Source organism: Heterodontus francisci, chromosome 48 (genome assembly GCF_036365525.1).
Source record: "Heterodontus francisci isolate sHetFra1 chromosome 48, sHetFra1.hap1, whole genome shotgun sequence".
NCBI classification, from domain to species: domain Eukaryota; kingdom Metazoa; phylum Chordata; class Chondrichthyes; order Heterodontiformes; family Heterodontidae; genus Heterodontus; species Heterodontus francisci.
This window is the reverse complement of record NC_090418.1, coordinates 9,887,138-9,909,970: the sequence shown is the minus strand read 5'-3', so window position 1 is coordinate 9,909,970 and position 22,833 is coordinate 9,887,138. Positions and strand designations below refer to the sequence as shown.

The 22,833-nt window shown below is 49.2% G+C and overlaps 1 protein-coding gene across 1 annotated transcript in view; it reads right to left on the bottom strand.

Annotated features, from left to right (window-relative positions):
* Positions 1–22,833, bottom strand: part of LOC137357428 (phosphatidylinositol 4,5-bisphosphate 3-kinase catalytic subunit alpha isoform-like) — a 62,928-nt gene that overhangs the window by 32,318 nt on the left and 7,777 nt on the right. Inside the window, exons 2-5 of the mRNA XM_068023774.1 lie at positions 6,146–6,466; positions 4,948–5,110; positions 2,386–2,595; positions 914–1,164 (exon numbers count right to left, since the gene is read on the bottom strand). Coding sequence (XP_067879875.1) covers positions 914–1,164; positions 2,386–2,595; positions 4,948–5,110; positions 6,146–6,334 — 813 coding nt within the window. The 5' untranslated portion in view covers positions 6,335–6,466. The remainder of the gene's footprint in view (positions 1–913; positions 1,165–2,385; positions 2,596–4,947; positions 5,111–6,145; positions 6,467–22,833) is intronic.

Genomic DNA, 22,833 nt, shown 5'->3' with positions numbered 1-22,833 from the left:
TGGTGTCACTGGTCAACTCTGCTTCGACCGCCCTTAATGTTACCGATGCCAACGCCCAACGATTTAACAGCACTTTGCATCGGAGAACAAGCATGCACAGGTGGCAATCCACGATGGATTGCGATATCAGTCACTGAGAGGACTGCGGCGCAGGGTGCGCACTGACACGCTGGAGTTTCCGCCTTGACCTCGCGCTTTGCCACCACCATCCCACCGGCGGGTGTTTACTTTTCTAACCTCCGCCCGGTTACCTAATCTGGTGTGCGGGGACGCCGCGGAGGTGAACCCTCTGACAGCTGCACTCCTTCCTCTCTTTAAAAATATAGAGGTCAGCGCGGCATCGAATGGGGGTTCCACCCAAAGTCTCCAAAGCCCACCCAGTTACGCCCCGTCTGCCTTCTCCTACGGATCCGGTCTTGGACAAGGGATAGCCTTTGATGCCTGGAATCAATCCCTCAGCAGGGGGCGGGGGGAAGAGGAGGAGGGGGGCGGTTAAGGCTACAACTGTTCTTTGTGGATCACCCGTCAATATGGGAAAGTATGGACGCCTGCAAAAGACTAACAGCTGCTGCCAATCCCCTTAGGTGTACGCAATTCACAGGTTTATAACCAGAAGCAGTAGCCATCTAATATTAGAATCCTTCTGGAGGCAATAACACTAAAGTTTGCGCTATAATTACAAGGTGGGGATTTGGGACAGGCAACAACCTGCGCCAAATCTAAATGTCCCTGTAGTGCTGGTTGCCAGATAGCCACAACTGTGCATTGCATCCTTTGGGATAATTCCGCTATCTTGTGCTGGGAGCACAGGGGCTGCAACATTGCAGCACCAATACTCTGGCTTGTGAGAAGCAGGATTGCAGTGTTGGGGTTGGGGTTGGGGTGGGAAGGAGGGACGCGTCAAGCTGCTCACCTTGTACTGACTGATGGGATACTTCTCCAGTAAGTACTCGTCACAGCCGCACACCTTCAGGATGTACTTGCCCTGATATTCCTGCACGCAAAGCTTCAGCTGCTCCAGGGAGAGGTGCATGCTCCTGGTTTTTTTGCGGATGGCCTCCGCGATCACTTGCTCCGGCATGTAGTCGTGGGGGATCTTGAGTGTGTACTTCTGCTTGTCGTTGGTGGGCGAGACGATCACCCAGATTGTCACGATGATGCGGCCTGCAAATTTTGTGGGGGGGGGGGGGGGGAGGGGTGGTGGAGGCGGGAAGTCAAAACATCCCAGGTCAGGAAATCAAATTAACAGCTCGGTCTCGAACCAGGGACTGAACAGTTGACCCGTGAACAGGACAAAGCTGACAGCTGCCCAGCTTTGGAAACCGATAGTCCCTGTTTTGGTGCTTGGAGAATTTGGGAATATTTGCCCGAATTTTTAAACTTAGGATACAGGATCATAAGAGTGTTACAGCACAGCAAGAGGCTGTTCAGCCCTTCTCCCCCATTCCCTCCCTCTAAAATAACTCGCCACACTGTGCCATGGCACTGAATCCCCACTCGACCCCCCCCATCTGGCCCATCTTCCCTGTGCAGGGCCTGTGAGAGAGCTCTCTCCCCCTGTACTCACTCTCTGAAACTGCTCCCCCTTTACTCCCATTCCCCCATACTCTTAAAACCTCCCCTTTCTCAATACTTTGCCACCCCTCACACCCTGTGTACTCGGTTTCCCTCGCAGTTTCAGGATGGGTATTCCACATCCTAACAGTGCGAAAGGGAAAAAGTATCCCTTGCTGTTTTTCCTGTGACATTTTTTTTTTTTATAAAAGGGACCCCACGGTGTCCGAGTAAATTCTCATCAAGGGCAAAGCAGTCAACCAGCGCTCAGGCCACTGTCACGTGGGTGAAACCCGGCTTATACAATAGACCCCATCCTCGTAAAGAATGCATTTATGTAGCACCATTCACAACCTCAGGATGTCCCAAAGCACTTTACAGCCAATGAAGTACATTTCTGAGGTGGTCAGTCACTGTAATGTAGGAAACGTAGCAGCCGATTTGTGCACAGCAAGATCCCACAAGCAGCAACGTGATCATGATCAAACCTTTTCGTTTTTTTGTGAAAAAGTGGTTGAGGGGCAACTATTGGCCCCACTGTTCTTTTTCAAAGAAGTCCCATGCAATCTTTTACATCCACCCGAAGGTGGTGGTGGGGGGGGACGGGGGGCGGGGGGGGGGGGGGGGGGGGGAACGGGGTGGGAGGGGGGGGGAAGCCAGGGTCTCAGCTGTGAGGCACGTCCGACCTCCTCCTGTGCCGCAACATTCGAAGAGTTAAGTCGGGCCCCGTCCTCACTCTCTGACACGACTCGGTAACATGGCTGGGTTAGCCCGGGTGCATCACGCTGGCGGGCCGACCCTCTCCCGCCCCACCCCCATTCCCTGACTCACCTTTATCCAGCTTGTTGTAGATGTGCTTGGGCAGGTCGGCCGTGGATTCCACGTTGGGAGGGTAGACGTACAGGGACTGGCTCTGAGGCCCGTTGGCGTCTCGCAGTTCCACGGCTTCCTTGCAGACGTTCAGAATGTTGCGCCGGAAGTCCTGCACCTCGGAGTCCTTCACCAGCTCAAACTCGCAGATCGGCATTCCAATCGCAAACCCTGGGGATCAGGGAGGACACAGTTAGGCATGGGTTTCTCCCGTCACGCCCTGCCCTCCCCTCCCCTCCCCTCCACCCCCTCACACTGGGCCACTGCTGAACACACTGGGCATGTGGGGGAAGTTACGGATTTTGCAGGCAAACATCTTTGTGTCGTGCAGCAACAGACACTCCAGGACAAACAGGATGGCTTTGAAACGTTGCAAGACGCAAAACATAGCCTCTCTTCGAATACTCTCTTGCACAAATGCTTTTCGAAGTGACAGCAATGACATCAGCCGTGAGTGATTAGGGCCTAGAGTAACAATTCTAGGCATCAATTAAACGAGAACATAGAAAGACAGCAGTTAATAAAGGCCGTTCTTCAAACTGGTGAAGAACAGTCAGGTTAGAAAGTCTGGCTATTTTCGAAGGATTTGGGAACAGGAGCATAATTATCTGTGACAAGTAACTCCGATGTGGGAGAAATATGGTGCATAAAAGGAACACGGTTTGCAATAATTCTTCGGAAAACAAGAATGATAGCAGCTTTTGTTTCTCTCCCTCTCGGTACACAGATGGATCGTTATGCTGTAGTCAATAAAGACTGTGCTGTATACTCCACCATCAGGTAAAATAAAAGAGTTGCATTTGTATAGCGCCTCTCAAAGCGCTTTATAGAAATGAAGTGTAGTCCTAGTGTAGGAAACATGGCAATTTGTACACAGCAAGCTCCCATAAACAGCAACGTGATTATGATCAGACCATCTACTTTAATGATGTTAAATCAAGGGATAAATATTGGCCCCTGTTCTTTTTAATAGGATCTTGGGAAATTTTTAAAGTCCACCTGCCAGGGCAGACACGGCCTCGTCTGAAAGTCTCCCTCAGTACTGCCACCGGGAGAGTCGGCCTGGATTTTTGAGCTCAAGCTCCGTGCTCACTCACGTGCTGTTGTGAACCACAGACGGAAGGAGGTTGAACGGAAACAGCCACCTGGCAGTACACGGCCCGACCGGCAGATCGCCGTAGGCGAGCCTGAACGATGATGTGTCATTGGATATTCGTCCATCAAGACCATCACGCCCAGCCCGATAACATGGCCCCTGCCCCACAATTTCCAGCAAGGACGGGCGGCTTGGCAGGGTTTTCACCTTCCGTGCTACACTGGCTGTTACCTTTAATCACACGGCAGGCAAAGGCTGGAGAGTGGGGGGGGGGGGGGGGGGGGGGAGATACCCACTGCCCCTGCTCCAATTACCCAACCATTTGTTTAACTGTCAGGGAATGAGTTGGTAGTGCCCGCCTGAACTCTTGGGATTCCCCATCCCCGACGCAGACGCACTGAATCACCACCAGTGGCTTAACGCCTTCCGTCAATTTCCGTCACTTTCATTCAGAGAATCACAGAAAATTCCAGCATGGAGGAGGCTACTTGGCCCATCGATGCTGTGCCAGCCCTCCGACAATCCCAAACTAATCCCAATACCCCACTATCTCTCCCTATCCCTGTATCTTCCACGGCTTCAACTATTTATCCAACTTTCCCTTAAAAGATGCAAGAATCGCAGGCATCAATCCCTCCCTGTGGTAAACCATTCCCTGCTCCAACAACCCTCTGTGACAAGAAATCTCTCCTCACTCTGAGGATTTTAAATTGGTGACTACTTCATCACTGATTCCCCAATCAAAAGAAACATTCTCTCCCTACTCACACCCTGTGTGATTTAAAACAAAAACCCCAGCAAATCTCCCTCTAGCCTTCTCTGTGCTACGTTAATGGAGGTGTTAACCCAGTAAAATCTGCACTAAGAACAGACTGGACATTAATTCACCCAAGGGAGTACATTAAAATACACACAGGGAAGCACAGAATGCAATGAAACAATCACTATTATTTTCTATGAGGATTGTGCAATTTTACAAGGAAGATACCGGAACGGAGAGGTTCCAACCATCAGCAAAGATTGAACGGGCTGGGGTTCTTTTCTCAGAGAAGGCTGAGGGGTGACCTGATAGAGGTCTTGAAAATGAGGAAGGGATTCAGTAGGGTAGATGTTTCCACCTGTGGGGGGAGACCAGAACTAGGGGGTCATCAATATAAGACAGTCACTAATAAATCCAATGGGGAATTCAGGAGAAACTTCTTCACCCAGAGAGTGGTGAGAATGTGGAACTCGCTCCCACAGGGAGTGGTTGAGGTGAACAGAAGGATATGCTGATAGGGTGAGCTGAAGCAGGGGTGGGAGGAGGCTCGTGTGTAGCATAAACACCAGCGTGGAGCAGATGGGCCGAATGGCCTGCTTCTGTTGCAAATTTGATGTAATTCTACACAACGTGGTTTGCAGATGGTGACGGTGACATCAACACTCACCTATCTCCCGGTTGAGGATTTTCTCCTCTCTGTTGCCTACTGGTTCAATCACTTTAAGGAGGGGCTGGAACAGCCTCAGGTCACAGAGTCTCCTCGTCTCATCGTAGAATTCTTCTCTCTCCGCCTCCTGCGTTACTCCCACAAAGATATACGAGGACTCATCCTGCAGGAGAAGAGATGCTTGCACGGTGAAGTAAACATACAGCGAGCCGTACTAGGGGAGTAGGCCAATGATGGATGATCCAGCAGCTTTTCGCCAGCTGCTCAAAGAGCCATTGGCCATCTGACCACTGGGGACTTGGCAGCCCAGCTCACAAGGGTCAAAGAGCCATTGGCCATCTGACCACTGGGGACTTGGCAGCCCAGCTCACAAGGGTCAAAGAGCCATTGGCCATCTGACCACTGGGGACTTGGCAGCCCAGCTCACAAGGGTCAAAGAGCCATTGGCCATCTGACCACTGGTGACTTGGCAACCCAGCTCACACGAGCATTCCTGGCAAGGCCAGTTTTATTGCCAGTTCCTAATTACCCTGAGAACGTGGTGGTGGACCTTCTCCTTGAACCTCTGGTGGCGGTTTTGACCCAACAGTAGCTCAACAGGTCCATTTCTAAGGGCAGTTAGGAGTCAACCCCATTGGGACTGGAGTCACATTATAGACCCGACCCGGTAAGGATGACAGGTTCCCATCTTAAAAGGGTGTTAGCGAACCAGACGGGTTTCACGGCTTCTCCTTCACGGTCACTTTTACTGACACCTGCCTCTTCCCCCTACTCTTCAAAATCGCGTCACAGGATCTTTTACGCCCAGCCGAGGGGGTAGATGGCACCTCTGCTTCACGTCTCAGCTGAGAGACGTCATGTCCGAAAGTGCTGCCCTCCTTCGCTGGGAGTCTCGACCTAGGTTACGCACTCGAGTCTCTAGAGTTGGGTTTGAACCCACAAGCTTCTGGCTCAGAGGCGAGAGTGCTACCCACTGAGCCACAGCTGACAACCATCATTCAATCAACATGTGCGTGGATGGATAAGGGCGGTGTCTCCCTGTGCAGGCAACCGGACACCCCGCCAAGATACTGGAGAGTGATGGAACCCTACCCCCAGGCAAGGGGCTCGCGGTCCATGATGCGCGGGAGGCACTCCCCACAAACCCCTCCCCCCCCCCCCCCCGCCCCACCCACCCGCCCTGCTCCGAGCGACTAACCTGCAGGAGGTGGAAGAGCGGGTACTTGCGAGATTCCCGGAAGAGCTCGTGTTTGATGCTGATCAGCGTGGCCTCTCGCAGGCACTCCAGTGTGACGATCATCCCGTTGGGCAGGCAGCAGTCCACCAGGATGCGGGGGGGCATCAAGTGGAGGCCCCATAGCTCTCCCGAGGAGGGACGGGGCGGCATCCTGGGGCAGGAGGGGTGGGGGGAGGGGGGGGGGGTGGGGGAGGGAGAGGGAGAGGGAGAGGGGAGGGGAGGGGAGATCCGGTCACTAAAGCTCCCTCAGCTCACACTATTCGATGCGAGCACCCGAATTACCTGGAGAGATTTAATTTTTAAAAAGTTAGCAAGTCAGCGTCGTCAATGAAAGGCTCAAACTCAACAACAACTTGCATTTATATAGCACCTCTAACATCGCAAAAAATGCCCCAAGGTACTTCACAGGGGCGTTATCAAACAAAACTGGACACCGAGCCACATTGGGAGATATATCGGGAGGTGACCAAAAGCTTGGTCAAAGAGGTAGGTTTTAAGAGGTGACTTAGAAAGGAGGGTGAGGCAGGAGGAGGGGGGAGGAATTCCTGAATTTACAGTCCAGGGAGCTGAAGGCACAGCCAGCACTAGTGCTTTAACCTCAGTGTTAGCAAGCTGAAAACACCCTCCTTAGACTCTCAACCCCGGCTCAGAAAGCAGAAATCTATATTTGTACTGCTGGCTGTTGTTACACCTCTCGAACAAGTGCAGTATGAGAACTTTCGCACTCCCACCGCACGTTAACCGAAAGTCCGGTGAAAATATCACATGCCCAATTCACTGGATTTCGCCATCGCAGTTTAAGCAAACATGGCACGGCTCCTTAAAATTTGCAGGAATTTTTTTAAAAGGCAGCTCAACGACACTGTCGCTTTCCGTTAATAATTACCGAAAAGGAACAGTGAACTCTGCAACGCACAAACTGAAATATACAAATATAGATAGGTTGATCGAGTGGCAGATGTCTTATGGCGTGGGAAAATGTGAGGTTGCCCACTTTGGCAGGAAGAATAGAAAAGCAATGTATTATTTAAATGGGGAGAGACTGCAGAATGCTGCAGGTACAGAGGGATCTGGGTGTCCTCGTACACGAATCACAAAAAAGTCAGCATGCAGGTACAGCAAGTAAGCAGGAAGACAAATGGAATGTTGGTCTTTATTGCAAAGGGGATGGAGTATAAAAGTAGGGACGTCTTGCTACAACAGTACAGGGCATTGGGGAGACCACACCTAGAGTACGGTGTAATTTTGGTCTCCTTACTTAAGGAGGGACATATTTGCATTGGAGGCACTTCAGAGAAGGTTCACTGGGCTGATTCCTGGGATGAAGGGGTTGTCTTATGAGGACAGATTGGGCCTCTACTCACTGGAGTTTAGATGAATGAGAGGTGATATTGTTGAAGCATATATGACTCTGAGGGGGCTTGACAGGGTAGACGCTGAGAGGATGTTTTCCTTCGTGCTGATGGGATGAATTGAAGAAGGGTGGAAGGAGGATCATACGGACCTAGTGTGGACCTATCGTGTTGAATGGCCAGTTTCATGCTGTAAATACTTTGTAATACACCCCTGTAAGATCCTCTCCAGAGACATCCTTATTACAAGGAGAGTTTGTACTGGGCTGATCAGTAACAAATGCAGTTTCCATTCAGCCCAGCTGTCCATGCCAATGTTTATGCTCCAGTTGAGCCCCCCCCCTCAACCCTCTCACCCTATCAGCATATCCTTCTATTCCTTTCTCCCTCATGTGTTTATCCAGCTTTCCTTCAAATGTATCGACACTATTCACCTCAACCACTCCCTGTGGGAGCGAGTTCCACATTCTCACCACTCTCTGGATAAAGAAGTTTCTCCTGAATTCCCGATTGGATTTATTACTGACTGTCTTATATTGATGGCCCCCTAGTTCTGGTCTCCCCAACACAAAACAAAAAGACATGCATTTATATAGCACCTTTCATGATCACTAGACGTCTCCAAGTGCTTCACAACAATTAAAGTATTTTTTAAAGTCACCGCTGTAATGCAGGAAAAGCAGGAGCCAGTATGCGCACAGCAAGCTCCCATAAACAGCAATGTGACATCGACCAGATCAATTGCATTTTAGTGATGATTGTTAGAAGGATAAATATTGGCCCCAGGACACTGGGGAAAACCTCCCAACCCCCGCTTGTCTTCAAAATAGTGCCCTGGGATCTTTTATATCCACCCAAGTGGGGAGATGGAGCCTCAGTTTAACATCTCACCCGAAAGACGGCATCTCCGAGTGCAGCACTCCCTCAGAACTACACTGGGAGTGTCAGCCTGGATTTTGCACTCAAGCCCTGGAGTGGGACTTGAACCTGGAACCTTGAAACTCAGAGGCATCAGTATTACCAACAGAGCCACAGCTAGAAACATCTTCGCTATGATTATCTTACCAAACCCCTTCATAATCTTAAAGCCCTCCATCAGGTCACCCCCTCAGTCTTTTCTAGAGAAAAGAGCCCCAGCCTGTTCAATCTTGCCTGATAGAACTGAGAAATTATATCTGCTTTAATTCTAGTGAATACTCTATGCACCTTCTCCAGTGCCTCTACATCCTTCTTAATATATGGAGACCAGAACTGTGTACCATATTCCCAGTATGATCTAAGCAAGGTTCGATAGGAATTTACATAACTTCTCTACTTTCCATAAGAACTAGGAGCAGGAGTAGGTAATTCAGCCCCTCGAGCCTGCTCCACCATTCAATATGATCATGGCTGATCTCATCTTGGCCTCAACTTCACTTTCCTGCCCGTTCTCCATAACCCTTCAACCCATTTCTAATTAAAAATCTGTCTATCTCCTCCTTAAATTTACCCAATGTCCTGGCATCCACCGCACTCTGGGGTAGTGAATTCCACAGACTCACGACCCTTTGAGAGAAGTAATTTCTCCTCATCTTGGTTTTAAATCTGCTACCCCTTATCCTAAAACTATGACCTCTCATTCTAGATTGCCCCACAAGAGGAAACATCCTCTCTATGTCTACTTTGTCAATCCCCTTAATAATCTTATATACCTCAATTAGATCTCCTCTCATTCTTCTAAACACTAGACAGTAAAGGCCTAAACTGCTCAATCTCTCTTCATAAGACACAGTGGGCGGCACAGTGGCGCAGTGGTTAGCACCGCAGCCTTACAGCTCCAGCGACCCGGGTTCAATTCTGGGTGCTGCCTGTGTGGAGTTTGCAAGTTCTCCCTGTGTCTGCGTGGGTTTCCTCCGGGTGCTCCGGTTTCCTCCCACAGCCAAAAGACTTGCAGGTTGGTAGGTAAATTGACCATTATAAATTGCCCCTAGTATAGGTAGGTGGTAGGGAAATATAGGGACAGGTGGGATGTGGTATATGGGATTAGTGTAGGATTAGTATAAAATGGGTGGTTGATGGTCGGCACAGACTCGATGGGCCGAAGGACCTGTTTCAGTGCTGTATCTCTAAACTAAACTAAACCCCTCATCTCTGGAATCAATCTAGTGAACCTCCTCTGAACTGCCTCCAATGCAACTACATCCTTTCTCAAGTAAGGGGACCAAATGTGTACGCAATACTCCGGGTGCTGTCTCACCAATGCCTTGTACAGTTGCAGCAACACTTCCCTACTTTTATATTCTATTCCTTTAGCAATAAATGCCAAAATTCCATTTGCCTTCCTTATTACCTGCTGTACCTGCATACTAGTTTTCTGCAATTCATGCACGAGGGCACCCAGATCCCTCTGCACCGAAGCACTCTGAAGTTTCTCTCCATTTAGATAATAATTTGCCTTTCTATTCTTCCGACCAAAATGGATAACCTCACACTTATTCATGCTAAAATCCATCTGCCAAATTTTGGCCCATTTATCTAACCTACCCATATCCATTTGTAGATTTCTCATTTCTTTACTGCAACTTACTGTCCCACCTATTTTAGTGTCATCTGCAAATTTCTCTATAGTACCTTCTATCCCTGCATCCAAGTCATTTATATAGATTGTAAATAGTTGGGGCACGAGGACCGAACCCTGCGGCACCCCACTAGTTACATCTTGCCAACTAGAAAACGACCCATTTATCCCGACTCTCTATTTTCTGTTGGTTCGCCAATCCTCTGCCCAAGCTAATAAATTGCCCCTAACCCCATGCGATTTTACCTTGTGTATTAACCTTTTGTGCGGCACCTTATCAAATGCCTTCTGGAAGTCCAGATATACTACATCTACAGGATCCCCTTTATCCACTTTACTTGTTACAGCTTCGAAGAACTCTAGCAAATTAGTCAAACACGATTTACCCTTCATAAAACCATGCTGACTCTGACGGATTGCGTTTTGACTTTCTAAATGTCCTGTTATTACTTCCTTAATAATGGATTCTAACCATTTCCCAACGACAGATGTTAAACTAACTGGTCTGTAGTTTCCTACTTTCTGCCTCCCTCTTCTTTTTGAATAAGGGCGTTACATTAGCTTTTTTCCCAATCTGCTGGAACCTTTCCCGTACCCAGAGAATTTTGGAATATTATAACCAACGGATCCATTATCTCCGCTGCCACTTCCTTTAAGACCCTAGGATGTAGGCCATCAGGCCCTGGGGACTTGTCTGCCTTCAACCCCAATAGTTTGCTCAGTACTTTTTCCCTAGTGATGATGATTGTTCCAAGTTCCTCCCTTTCTATAACCTGGTACTATTGGGATGGTACTAGTGTCCTCCACCGTGAAAACTGAAGCAAAATACTGATTTAGTGTCTCTGCCATTTCTGTGTTCCCCTCTATTAACTCCCCCGTCTCATCCTCCAATGGACTAACATTCACTTTAGCTACTCTCTTCCCTTTTATATGCTTATAGAGGCTTTTGCTATCCGTTTTTATATTTTGTGCTAGTTTTCTTTCATAATTTACCTTTGCTCTTTTTATTACTTTTTTAGTAACCCTTTGTTGATATTTATAATTTTCCCAATCTTCCAGCCTGCCACTGGCCTTTGCAATATGGTATGCCTTAGTTTTTGTCTTTATGTTATCCTTAACTTCCTTGCTTAGCCATAGATGTTTTTTCCCCCTCATAGAATCTTTCTTCCCCTCTGGAATATATTTTAGTTGGGATAAATTGAACATCTCCTTAAACATCTGCCACTGCTCACCAACTGTCCTACCTTGTAGTCTTCCTGCCCAGTCCACTAGGACCAAATCTGTCCTCATGCCTATATAATTACCTTTGTTTAACTCCAGAACGCTAGTGTGGGACCTCCAGCTTCTCGCCCCAAAACTGAAATTCTACCCTCCTAGAAACAAACCCATTGTTTCAGTGATGGCATGGTTATGTGGTAGGAAACTCATCTTGGGGTCAAAAATAACACCAAGGTTGCAAACAATCTGGTTCAACGTTAGACAGTTGCCAGGGAGAGGGATGGAGTCGGTGGCTAGGGAACAGAGCTTGTGACGGGGACTGAAGACAATAGCTTCGGTCTTCCCAATACTTAACTGGGAGGAAATTTCTGCTCATATTGGACAGATAATTGAGGGATGGAGGAGAGGCCAACAGAGGTCTGGGTACGGTCAATGTATATATGGAAAGTGATGCCATGATTTTAGAGGGGCAGCACGGAGATGAGAAAGAGGGGGAGGCCATGGATAGATCCATGGGGGGTGGGGGGGGGGGGGGGGGGGGAAGAACACCCTGAGGTAATAGTGTGGGAGTAAGCAAAGAAGCCATTGCAGGTGATTCTCTAGCTATGACAGGATCAATGAAACAAGGTATGTGCAGTCCCACTCAGCAGAACAGTGGAGAGGCTTTGGAGTAGAATTTAGGGGTCAACAGGAGATCTAAAGCTTGGTCAAAGAGGTCAGCTTTAAGGAGGAGGACAGAGAGGCGGAGAGGTTTAGGGAGGGAATTCCAGAGCTTAGGGCCCCAGGCAGCTGAAGGCCTGGCCGCCAAGGGCGGAGCGATGGAAATTGGGGGATGCACAAGAGGGCAGATTTGGAGGAGCGCAGAGATCTCGGAGGGTTGTAGGACTGGAGGAGCTTTGAGAGATGGGGGGGGGGCGGCGATGAGGCCATGGGAGGGATTTGAAGACAATGCGGAGAATTTTTAAAACAGAGGCAGTGGAAGTCAATGTAGGTTAGCGAGCACAGTGGGTGATGGGCGAACGGGATTCGGTGCGAGTAAGGGCACAGGGAGGACGGCTGAAGTTTACAGAAGCTGGGAGGTCAGCCAGTCAGGAGAACATCGGAATAGTTGCGTTTGGGAAGTAACAAAGGCATGGGATGTGGGTTTCAGCAGCAGATGGGCAAAGGCTGAGAAAGCAGCCTGGCCGGAAATTATTCTAGAGGTTAGTGAACATATTAATCCCGCCTGATTATGGAGATTTGGTTAAAGATCTGTTGTTGTTTTGGAGGATTGAGTGCAAGTCATTGCGATGTGGTTTGGCTATTTCCACTCCCACAGTCATGGTCAGGTCGCCGATCAGGGCCGTCAATTTTAATTACCCATAGAAACCATTCATACGACTTTAAATAATTATTCAGAGCTTGAAGCAGACTGCGTTAAGGACTTGCATTTAGATAGCGCCTTTCGTGACCTCAGGACGTCCCAAAGCACTCCACAGACAATGAAGTACTCTTTGGTGTAGGAAACGCAGCAGCCAATTTATAGAAACATGGAAAATAGGAGGAGTAGACCATTCAGCCCTTCGAGCCCGCTCCGCCATTCATTATGATCATGGCTGATCATCCAACTCGGTAACCTGTTCCCGCTTTCGCCCCATACCCTTTAATCCCTTTAAACCCAAGAGCTATATCTAACTCCTTCTTGAAAAAATACAAATGTTTTGGCCTCAACTGCTTTCTGTGGTAGAGAACTCCACAGGCTCACCACTCTTTGGATGAAGAAATTTCTCCTCATCTCAGTCCTGAAAGATTTACCCCGTATCCTTAGACTATGACCCCTGGTTCTGGACTCCCCCACCATCGGGAACATCCTTCCTGCATCTATCCTGTCAAGTCCTGTTAGAATTTTATAGGTTTCTATGAGATCCCCCCCTCACTCTTCTGAACTCCAGCAAATATAATCCTAACCGACTCGATCTTTCCTCATATGTCAGTCCCACCATCCCAGGAATCAGTCTAGTAAACCTTAGTTGCACTCCCTCTATAGCAAGAGCATCCTTCCTCAGATAAGGAGGCCAAAACTGCACACAATATTCCAGGTGTGGCCTCACGAAGGCCCTGTATAATTGCAGCAAGACATCCCTGCTCCTGTACACGAATCCTCTCGCTATGAAGAGCAACATACCATTTACCTTTTTTAACCGCCTGTTGGACCTGCACGCTTATGCACAGCAAGATCCCACCAACAGCACTGTAATAGTGATGAGATCATCTGCCTTTAGCGACAATTGTTGGACAGCTAAACACTGGCCAAATGTCTGTGACCCACTGAGGTAAGGCAGAAGCTACCCTCCCAGTGCTGAACACCGGGGGGAAGCAGGGTGGGGGAGAGAGAAGTGGGGGGGCAGAAAGAACAAGACACCCACTTTCACCATTCCAAATGAGCTCTCAGAGAGCTGGCATCACTAGTGACAATGTTATGGTAATTGTTTATCTTTTTTTAAAAATTAAACAGGAAAGTCCTAACTTTGACCCGTTTAAAGAGGGGGAGACAGAGAGAGTGGGGGACAGAGGGGGAGGAAACACACAGACAGACAGGAGAACACACACACACACACACAGAGACCGGAGAGAGGGACTGTTTTGATCCCCACAGATGCAGAGCGCCCCGTCTGCCCTCTCAGGCGGACGTAAAAGACCCCACCGCCACTATTGCGAAGAGCAGCAGGGGAGTTCTCCCTAGGGTCAAAGTTCAACCCTCAACCAACACCGTTTAAAAAAAAACACCAGATAATCCAGCCATGGTCACAGCGTGGGAGCTTGCTGTGTGTATACTGCCTGTCGCATTTCCTTCACTGAACTTCATTGGCTATAAAGCGCTTCGGGAGGTCTGCAGGCCGCGAAATGACGCTGCAGAAATGTTAACAGTCTTTCACTACTCCTTGTGGAGGAGGAGCGTTTCCCGGTTTCACTCCTCCTACTGAACAAACACTTTATTCAGGTCAACCCTGAACCTTCGAAACCCAAGGGAACATAAACCGAGCTTCGAGTGAATACTGTCAAAGGGACACCAGGTGGCGACTGTGGGGTCTGCTCACATTCAACGTGGGGGAAGCTCCCAATTTAGCAAATGCTGAGCAAGTGAAACATGCCACAAAAAAAAGGTCTAATTAACTGTTTACAATCTACAACAGCTTCCGCTCCTCGCCACCGAACCGCCCACACACTCTCTTCTCTCAAAAGGTGAGGTAAATCAATAAGGGAAACAGTATAAACCGAAACCTCTTCTAAAAATGGTTTGAGTTCGTTTGTCATCAACGAGGCTCAATCGGGACCAGTTTTTAAAGTTAGGGTGCAAGCCGCACACCCGGGTCAAGATGCTTAAAAGCTGCAGGGTGGGGGCAGCGGCTCACTTTCCGGATCACTCCACAAGCACAGCAGGAGATGGCAGCATTACACAGCAACAGGCTGGCTGCTTGTATCGCACTACAGGCGGAATAGGAGGTGGGATAAGGAACGGGATCACAGCCTGGCTCTTGGATGGTCAAAGGAGCCTGAATGACCAGCACTCTCTACATCATTAGGACGCAGAGGTAGATCGGAGAAAAAAAACAACAGCTGTTATTCTGTGTCCAATCCCCCGTCTCATGAATCCGTGCCCTATCTCAGTCACCTCCTCCAGCCCGACAACCCTCCGGGATCTCTGCTGCTCCTCCAATTCCGCCCTCTAGCGTAATCCCCGATTTCCATCGCTCCACCATTGGCAGCTGTGCCTTCAGCTGCCTGGGCCCCAAGCTCTGGAATTCCCTCCCTAAACCTCTTCCCGTCTCTCTATCTCCTCCTTCAAGATGTTCCTTAAATCCGACCTCTTTGACCGAGCTTTTGATTGCTAGTACCAATATCTCTTGGTGTAGCTTGTGGCGGGAGGCAATTTCTGCTCATCCAGTATCGGATGTCTGAAAACACGGAGACAGTGCAGAGGTTGGGAGGGGTGGTGGGGAGGTAGAGCTCGGACTTGTCAGCGTACATGCGGGACCGGACATGGTGTTTGCAGATTATGTCACCAAGGGGCAGCACGTAGGTGAGAAATAGGAGGGGGCCACAGACAGATCCTTGTGGGGGGGTGGGGGGGGGGGGGGGGGGGGTACACCAGAGGTATCGATGCGGGAGCAGGAAACAAAGCCAGTGCAGGTGATACTCTGGCTACGACTGGACAGATAAGAATGGAACCAGGTGAGGGCAATCCCACCCAGCTGGACCACAATGGAGAGCTGTTGGAGGAGGATGGCGTGGTCAACTGTGTCAAAGGCTGCCAACAGGTCGAGAAGGACAGTTCACCGCAGTCACAGTTATGCAGAGGACGTCATTAGCGACTTCGAGAAGGGCCGTTTAAGTACTGTGGCACTGGTGGACCGGTGCGGAGAATTAGAGGGGCTCTAACCTCAGGATAACGACGCCAGCTCCAGTCCCTCTCACATACACTTCCATCAAACCTCAACAAACAGCAAGCCAAAGCAACAAACCACATCATCCCACCTCCCACAAGACTACTGGCAACTGCACAGACCCACCCAGCGCTCCAACGCAGATCAGCTGAGTGCAGACTGGCGATGGAACTAGGATGTACCAGGCCCGGGTGTCTCAACTCCGGAGTGGAGAAAACATAACATTTTACAATCTTTTCAACGTCTGATTATATCTTAATAAATTCTGGACCTCAAATCACAAAAAAGAACAGGGCCGTCCAGTCCAACACTATGTCGCTTTTCGGACAGAGGAGGGATAAGAGATAGCCACTCCTGGGCTGATGCCGAAATCTCGTATGAAACAAAAATAACTTGCACAGTTTAAAGCTCCATTACTTTAATCTGCAGAACGGACGTCAGTAACCAGATAAGCATTTTATATAAGCTTCTCAGAAGAACATTCCCCAATACAATATTTTCATTCACTGAAAGAAGGGAAAGTGGAGGAGAAACAGTCTCTGGATAGGTCATGCAGTCAAATTAAACACTCCCAGGGCAGGTACAACACAGGGTTAGATACAGTGTAAAGCTCCCTCTACACTGTCCCCATCAAACACTCCCAGGACAGGGACAGCACGGGGTTAGATACAGCATGCGGTGTCCGCCGGCAGGCTTGAGGCGTTCCGCGACCGGTGGGCACCGCAGGGACTGGAGTGCATTGTCGACGCCGAGAATGGCATTTTAATTTGAGTTCTTTGTTTATTTATCTGGTTTCAATAAAGTTATTTTAAAAATATAAGTGTGTATATAAAGGGGGCCTGAGGAATAAAGGCCCCCTCGACAAAAAAAATAAAAAACGGGGTTAGATACAGAGTAAAAAAAAACGGGGGTTAGATACAGAGTAAAGCTCCCTCTACACTGTCCATCAAACACTCCCAGGACAGGGACAGCACGGGGTTAGATACAGAGTAAAGTTCCCTCTACACTGTCCCCATCAAACACTCCCAGGACAGGTACAGCTCAGGGTTAGATACAGTGTAAAGCTCCCTCTACACTGTCCCCATCAAACACTCCCAGGACAGGGACAGCACGGGGTTAGATACAGCATGCGGTGTCCGCCGGCAGGCTTGAGGCGTTCCGCGACCGGTGGGCACCGCAGGGACTGGAGTGCATTGTCGACGCCGAGAATGGCATTTTAATTTGAGTTCTTTGTTTATTTATCTGGTTTCAATAAAGTTATTTTAAAAATATAAGTGTGTATATAAAGGGGGCCTGAGGAATAAAGGCCCCCTCGACATAAAAAATATATATAAAAGGGGCCTGGGGTATAAAGGCCCCCTCGACAAAAAAAACAAAAAACGGGGTTAGATACAGAGTAAAAAAAAACGGGGGTTAGATACAGAGTAAAGCTCCCTCTACACTGTCCATCAAACACTCCCAGGACAGGGACAGCACGGGGTTAGATACAGAGTAAAGTTCCCTCTACACTGTCCCCATCAAACACTCCCAGGACAGGTACAGCTCAGGGTTAGATACAGAGTAAAGTTCCCTCTACACTGTCCCCATCAGAAACACAGAAGCACGCATGCACACACCCCCATATCCAGAATTGGCGAATGGGGGTAAACTGAAGGAATACATTATGAGGGCAGGTCTCATGTACTGTGCTTCTGCTCCCTCAAATATAGCTGAAGAGGAGCTTAGGCAGCAGGGTCGAGACTGGCGATGATACAGAGGTGCCCATCTTCCCTTCATTCAGAGATGCGTGTCCCTTTAACTCGAAGTTTCAACTGCCAAAGCCAATTCTTTTACGCTTTATCAGAACTGAAACGATTTCAGTCATTTGACTGGAGAGTGGTGTAAATAGGTCATCAAGGATTACACAGGAAACTAGCCCCACAACATGGTACGCAACATGGCTGAACTTCAGTCAGCCTCTCACAGAGCAACCAGGTCAACTATGGGCAGTCAGCCTCGTGTAGCAAGAGTTTCAGACCAGGAAAGGACGAGCCGCCACTCAATAACCCCCACCCCACCGCGTCCACAGAACAAAGCAGAGCCCTTGTCTACCGTGAAAGCAAGAACTTGTATTGGTATAGCGCAGGACATCCTAAAGTGCTTTACCAAAGTACTTTCTGAAGTCGCTGTTGTAACGTAGGAAACACAGCAGCCAATTTGCACACAGCAAGCTCCCACAAACAACAACCTGATGACCAGGTGATGTTCTTTGAGAGATAAATGTCGGCCCAGGATACTGGAGGGAATTGCCCCGCTCATCTTCGAAACAGCGGTCGTGGGATCTTTTACGTGCACCCAAGAGGGGGCCCCAGTTCAATGTTTCATGCCCAAAGACGGCACCTCTGACAGTGCAGCACTCCCGCAGTACTGGCACTGGGTGCATCAGCCTAGATTTTTTCGTGCTCAAGTCTCCGCAAGGGGGACCCGAACCCACAACTGACTAAGGGCGAGGTGGAGCAAACCACTGAGCCACGGCTGACACCGTGTAGCAAACAGAAGCACGGAACTTGCTCTTATGCTGCATGCCTTGCCCATGATTTAGGCCAATCAGGCCTCATTATAATCCACCCCTTTATTACCAAGAGGACCCCACACACCTTATTAAAAAAAAACAAGAAAATCCCCCACCTCAGTGAAATGAAGACCAACTTTCAGGGGGGAGACGGTGGTGTAAGTGGTAATCCAGAGGCCCAGGCTAATGTCCTGGGGACACTGGTTCAAATCCCACCATTGAATGCAAATTTAATTAATAAAAATCTGGAACGCAAAGCTAGTCTCAGTAATGGTGACCATGAAACTACTGGATTGTCATAAAAACCCATCTGATTCACTAATGTCCTTTAGGGGAGGGAAATCTGCTGTCCTGACCTGGTCTGGCCTACACGTGACTCCAGACACACAGCAATGTGGTTGACTCTTCACTGCTCTCTGAAGTGGCCGAGCAAGGCACTCAGTTCAAGGGCAATTAGGGACGGGCAACAAAGTACTGGCCTTGCCCACATCCCATGAAAGAATGAAAAAAAAACAACCCAAATGGGACACAATAACTACCTCGCTGCACAACTTCATGCCCCTGCTCGCCAGACATTAGCAGTGCAGGAAGGCGCAGGAAAAAATTGCCAGTTGGCACAAGAGGGAAAGAAAACTCCAACAACAAAATAATTTTAACTCATTGGGATTGACGAAGAAAGTTTGTGCTGGATTAACTCAAGTCTGTGGCCTTGTAGAGAAATGCTACCCAACAGGACACACTTTCCTGGGAATGCCCTTCACCCTGCAACAATGGTCCAGTATTCCGCCTTCGCCGGGAATGCCGTCTCACTCAGGTCACCAGGAGCTGTTCTTAGGAGCGCCTTTATTAACACTTCTCGTAATCACACAGACCAGCAAGTGTTCTCTCTCGGTTGCTCCCCTTTCCAGATGCAGTCACGTCAGAGGTGCCGCCCTTCTGACGAGGAGCTAAACCGAGGCCCCCCCCCCAGGCTGCCCTCCGAGTTAGACAGAAAAAGATGCCACGGCCACTACTGGGAGAGAAGCAGCAGACGAATTCCCTACAGTGTCACAACCAATATTCAACCCTCAATCAACAGCGATTTTTTTAAAAAAAAGATTGGCTGGTCTTGTTCTCGTCGCTGTCTGTGGGATCTTGCTGTGCACATTTGGCGGCCGCATTTCCTACATTACAACAGCGACCGCACTTCACAAAAGTATTCGTTGGCTGTGAAGCGCTTTGGGATGGCCTGCGGTGGCGAAAGGTGCTATATAAATGCAAGTTTTTCTTTTATGATTCGCTCTGTGTTCTGCCACATTCCACAGGCGGGTAAACCAGAAAACACTCTCCAGCGCCCTGGGCGATAACTGCAGGTTACCGTCGGCAAATGAACAGCTTGTTAACAGAGAAACGCTCTGCTTACATCCAGAGGTATTTGAATGGTGGAACTAAAAAAGCAGGCAATTTAGAAATCTGTTAACCAGTGCCCAAGACAATAGAGTAGAGCATTAAACTCACAGTCCTCATGACACAAAAGCCTTTGTGCACGTCAACACCACAGAAATGAAGGGAGGCTTTGAAAATCTCTCCACTGTTTATGCTCAGCTACTTTCAGCAAGTGCACTCTGAGCAAATAGCAGATTCAATTTACTCAAACAAGTTAAAGCTGTAATACTGTTGGCACAGACAGTCCATTAGAGACAGAGAGGCGGGCGGAGAGACACACACACACACACACACACACACACACACACACACACAGGGGGAGAGAGAGACACACACAGACACACACACAGAAGGGGAGAGAGACACACAGACACACACACAGAAGGGGAGAGAGACACACAGACACACACACAGAAGGGGAGAGAGACACACAGAAACACACACAGAAGGGGAGAGAGAGACACACACACACAGAAGGGGAGAGAGAGACACACAGAAACACACACACACAGAAGGGGAGAGAGAGTCACACACACACAGAAGGGGAGAGAGAGAGAGACACACACACACACACACAGAAGGGGAGAGAGAGACACACACAGAAGGGGAGAGAGAGACACACACAGAAGGGGAGAGAGAGACACACACAGAAGGGGAGAGAGAGACACACACACAGAAGAGGAGAGAGAGAGAGACACACACACACACAGAAGGGGAGAGAGAGAGACACACACACACACACAGAAGGGGAGAGAGAGAGACACACACACACACAGAAGGGGAGAGAGAGACACACACACACACACACACACAGAAGGGGAGAGAGAGAGACACACACACACACACACACACACACACAGAAGGGGAGAGAGAGACACACACAGACACACACACAGAAGGGGAGAGAGACACACAGACACACACACAGAAGGGGAGAGAGACACACAGACACACACACAGAAGGGGAGAGAGACACACAGACACACACACAGAAGGGGAGAGAGAGACACACACACACAGAAGGGGAGAGAGAGACACACAGAAACACACACACACAGAAGGGGAGAGAGAGTCACACACACACAGAAGGGGAGAGAGAGAGAGACACACACACACACACACAGAAGGGGAGAGAGACACACACACAGAAGGGGAGAGAGACACACACACAGAAGGGGAGAGAGAGACACACACAGAAGGGGAGAGAGAGACACACACAGAAGGGGAGAGAGAGACACACACACAGAAGAGGAGAGAGAGAGAGACACACACACACACAGAAGGGGAGAGAGAGAGACACACACACACACACACACAGAAGGGGAGAGAGAGAGACACACACACACACAGAAGGGGAGAGAGAGACACACACACACACACACACACAGAAGGGGAGAGAGAGAGACACACACACACACGACACACACACACAGAAGGGGAGAGAGAGACACACACACACACACACACACACAGAGGGGGGGCAGAGAGCAAGAGAGACACACATACGGGGGGGAAACAGAGACAGACACACACAGGGGGGGGGGGGACCAGAGAGAGACACACACACACGGGGGGGGGGGGGGGGGGGGGGGAGAAAACAGAGAGAGAGACACACACACACACACACAGGGAGGGGGAGGGGGGGGGACAGAGAGAGAGAGAGACACACACACACACACACTGAGAGACAGAGAGAAGAAAAAGAACTTGCATTTATATAGTGCTTTTCACAACCTCAGGACATTCCAAAGCACTTCACAGGCAATGAAGTACTTTAGAAGTGTAGTCACTGTTGTAAAGTAGGTAATGCAAAAGCCAATTTGTGCACAGCAAGATCCAACAAACAGCAATGAGGTAACGACCAAATAATCTTTTTTTTAAAAATAAAGTCACGTCAGTCGAGGGCTAAATATTATCCAGGACTCTAGGGAAAAGCCCCCCACCCACCTGGTTCCTCTTCAAAATAGCGGCTACGGGAGCTTTTACATCCACCTCAAAGGGAAGAAGAGCACTTGGTATAACATCTCCTCCAAAAGGCAGCACCTCCGGCAGTGCAGCACTCCCTCAGTGCTGGCGCTAGGAGTGTCAGCCGGGATTTTGGTGCTCAAGTCTCTTGAGTTGGACCTGTCACAGGGGAGCGGGAGACCCACTGAGTCACAGACAATTTTCTTCTAAAACCAGCGACGTTTATTTCAGTACAGTGTCATCGCGAGGGCTGGCGTTGAGCCGCGCGGAAGGGCGACGACTGTGTGCTGTATTCCAGCTGAATTACTAGTGCCTTTCAATACCTGAGGGGCCCGTACGCCAGCGAGAGTCTGCTCCATAAAAAGGAAGCCAGCAGTGAAAAGGTGGGGGGGAAAAAAGCAAGCATTTTCCGTCGCCCAAACCACGAAAATCACAGGACGCAATTTCAAACCGACTACAATGGTACAACAGAACGGGCAGGAACACAAATACTTCAGCTGGTTATTGAGAACAGATGGATGTGTCTGTGATGTAACATCAAGATCTGTATAAATACTGCAGGAAAACAAACATCACCCTTCCTGTTAGCCACGGGCTCACATCAGCTTTCCCAAGGACACTGTGCTGCTGGAGGTAAACATCGCTGGCTTTACAGAATTTAGAAATATTTAATTTTTCTTTTAAAGTTCCACAGTAAGCTACAGGCGGGGTCGGGGGGGGGGGGGGGACAAGGGGAAGTTCTCTCCCGCGCCCCCAAATATTTCTCCCTCCAATCAACACCTAAAATCAGAGGATCAGTTCGCTATCCCGTCAATATTTGTGTGGGAGCTTGCTGTGTGGAATTTAGCACCCCCAGTTCACACATCACAACATTGACCCCCCACCCCCCCCCCCACTTCAAAATACTTTGTTAGCTACAACTCGCTTCGGAACAACCTGAGGTTGTGGGAGCCCCGCCGTCTTCCTTCCACATCCGAGGGGATTTCTGCATTTGCCGAATCACTGACTGCTGCAGATTAACCAAACAGGTTTTCTGTCACGATATCACTGGTTTCCTGGAAGGAACCGACTTTCAGAGCCAAACCCCGAGGAGCAATGCTCCCTGTAGAGTTTGGTTGAGTGCGTGGCCCCTTTAATTTTTTTTTTTGCAGGGCTAC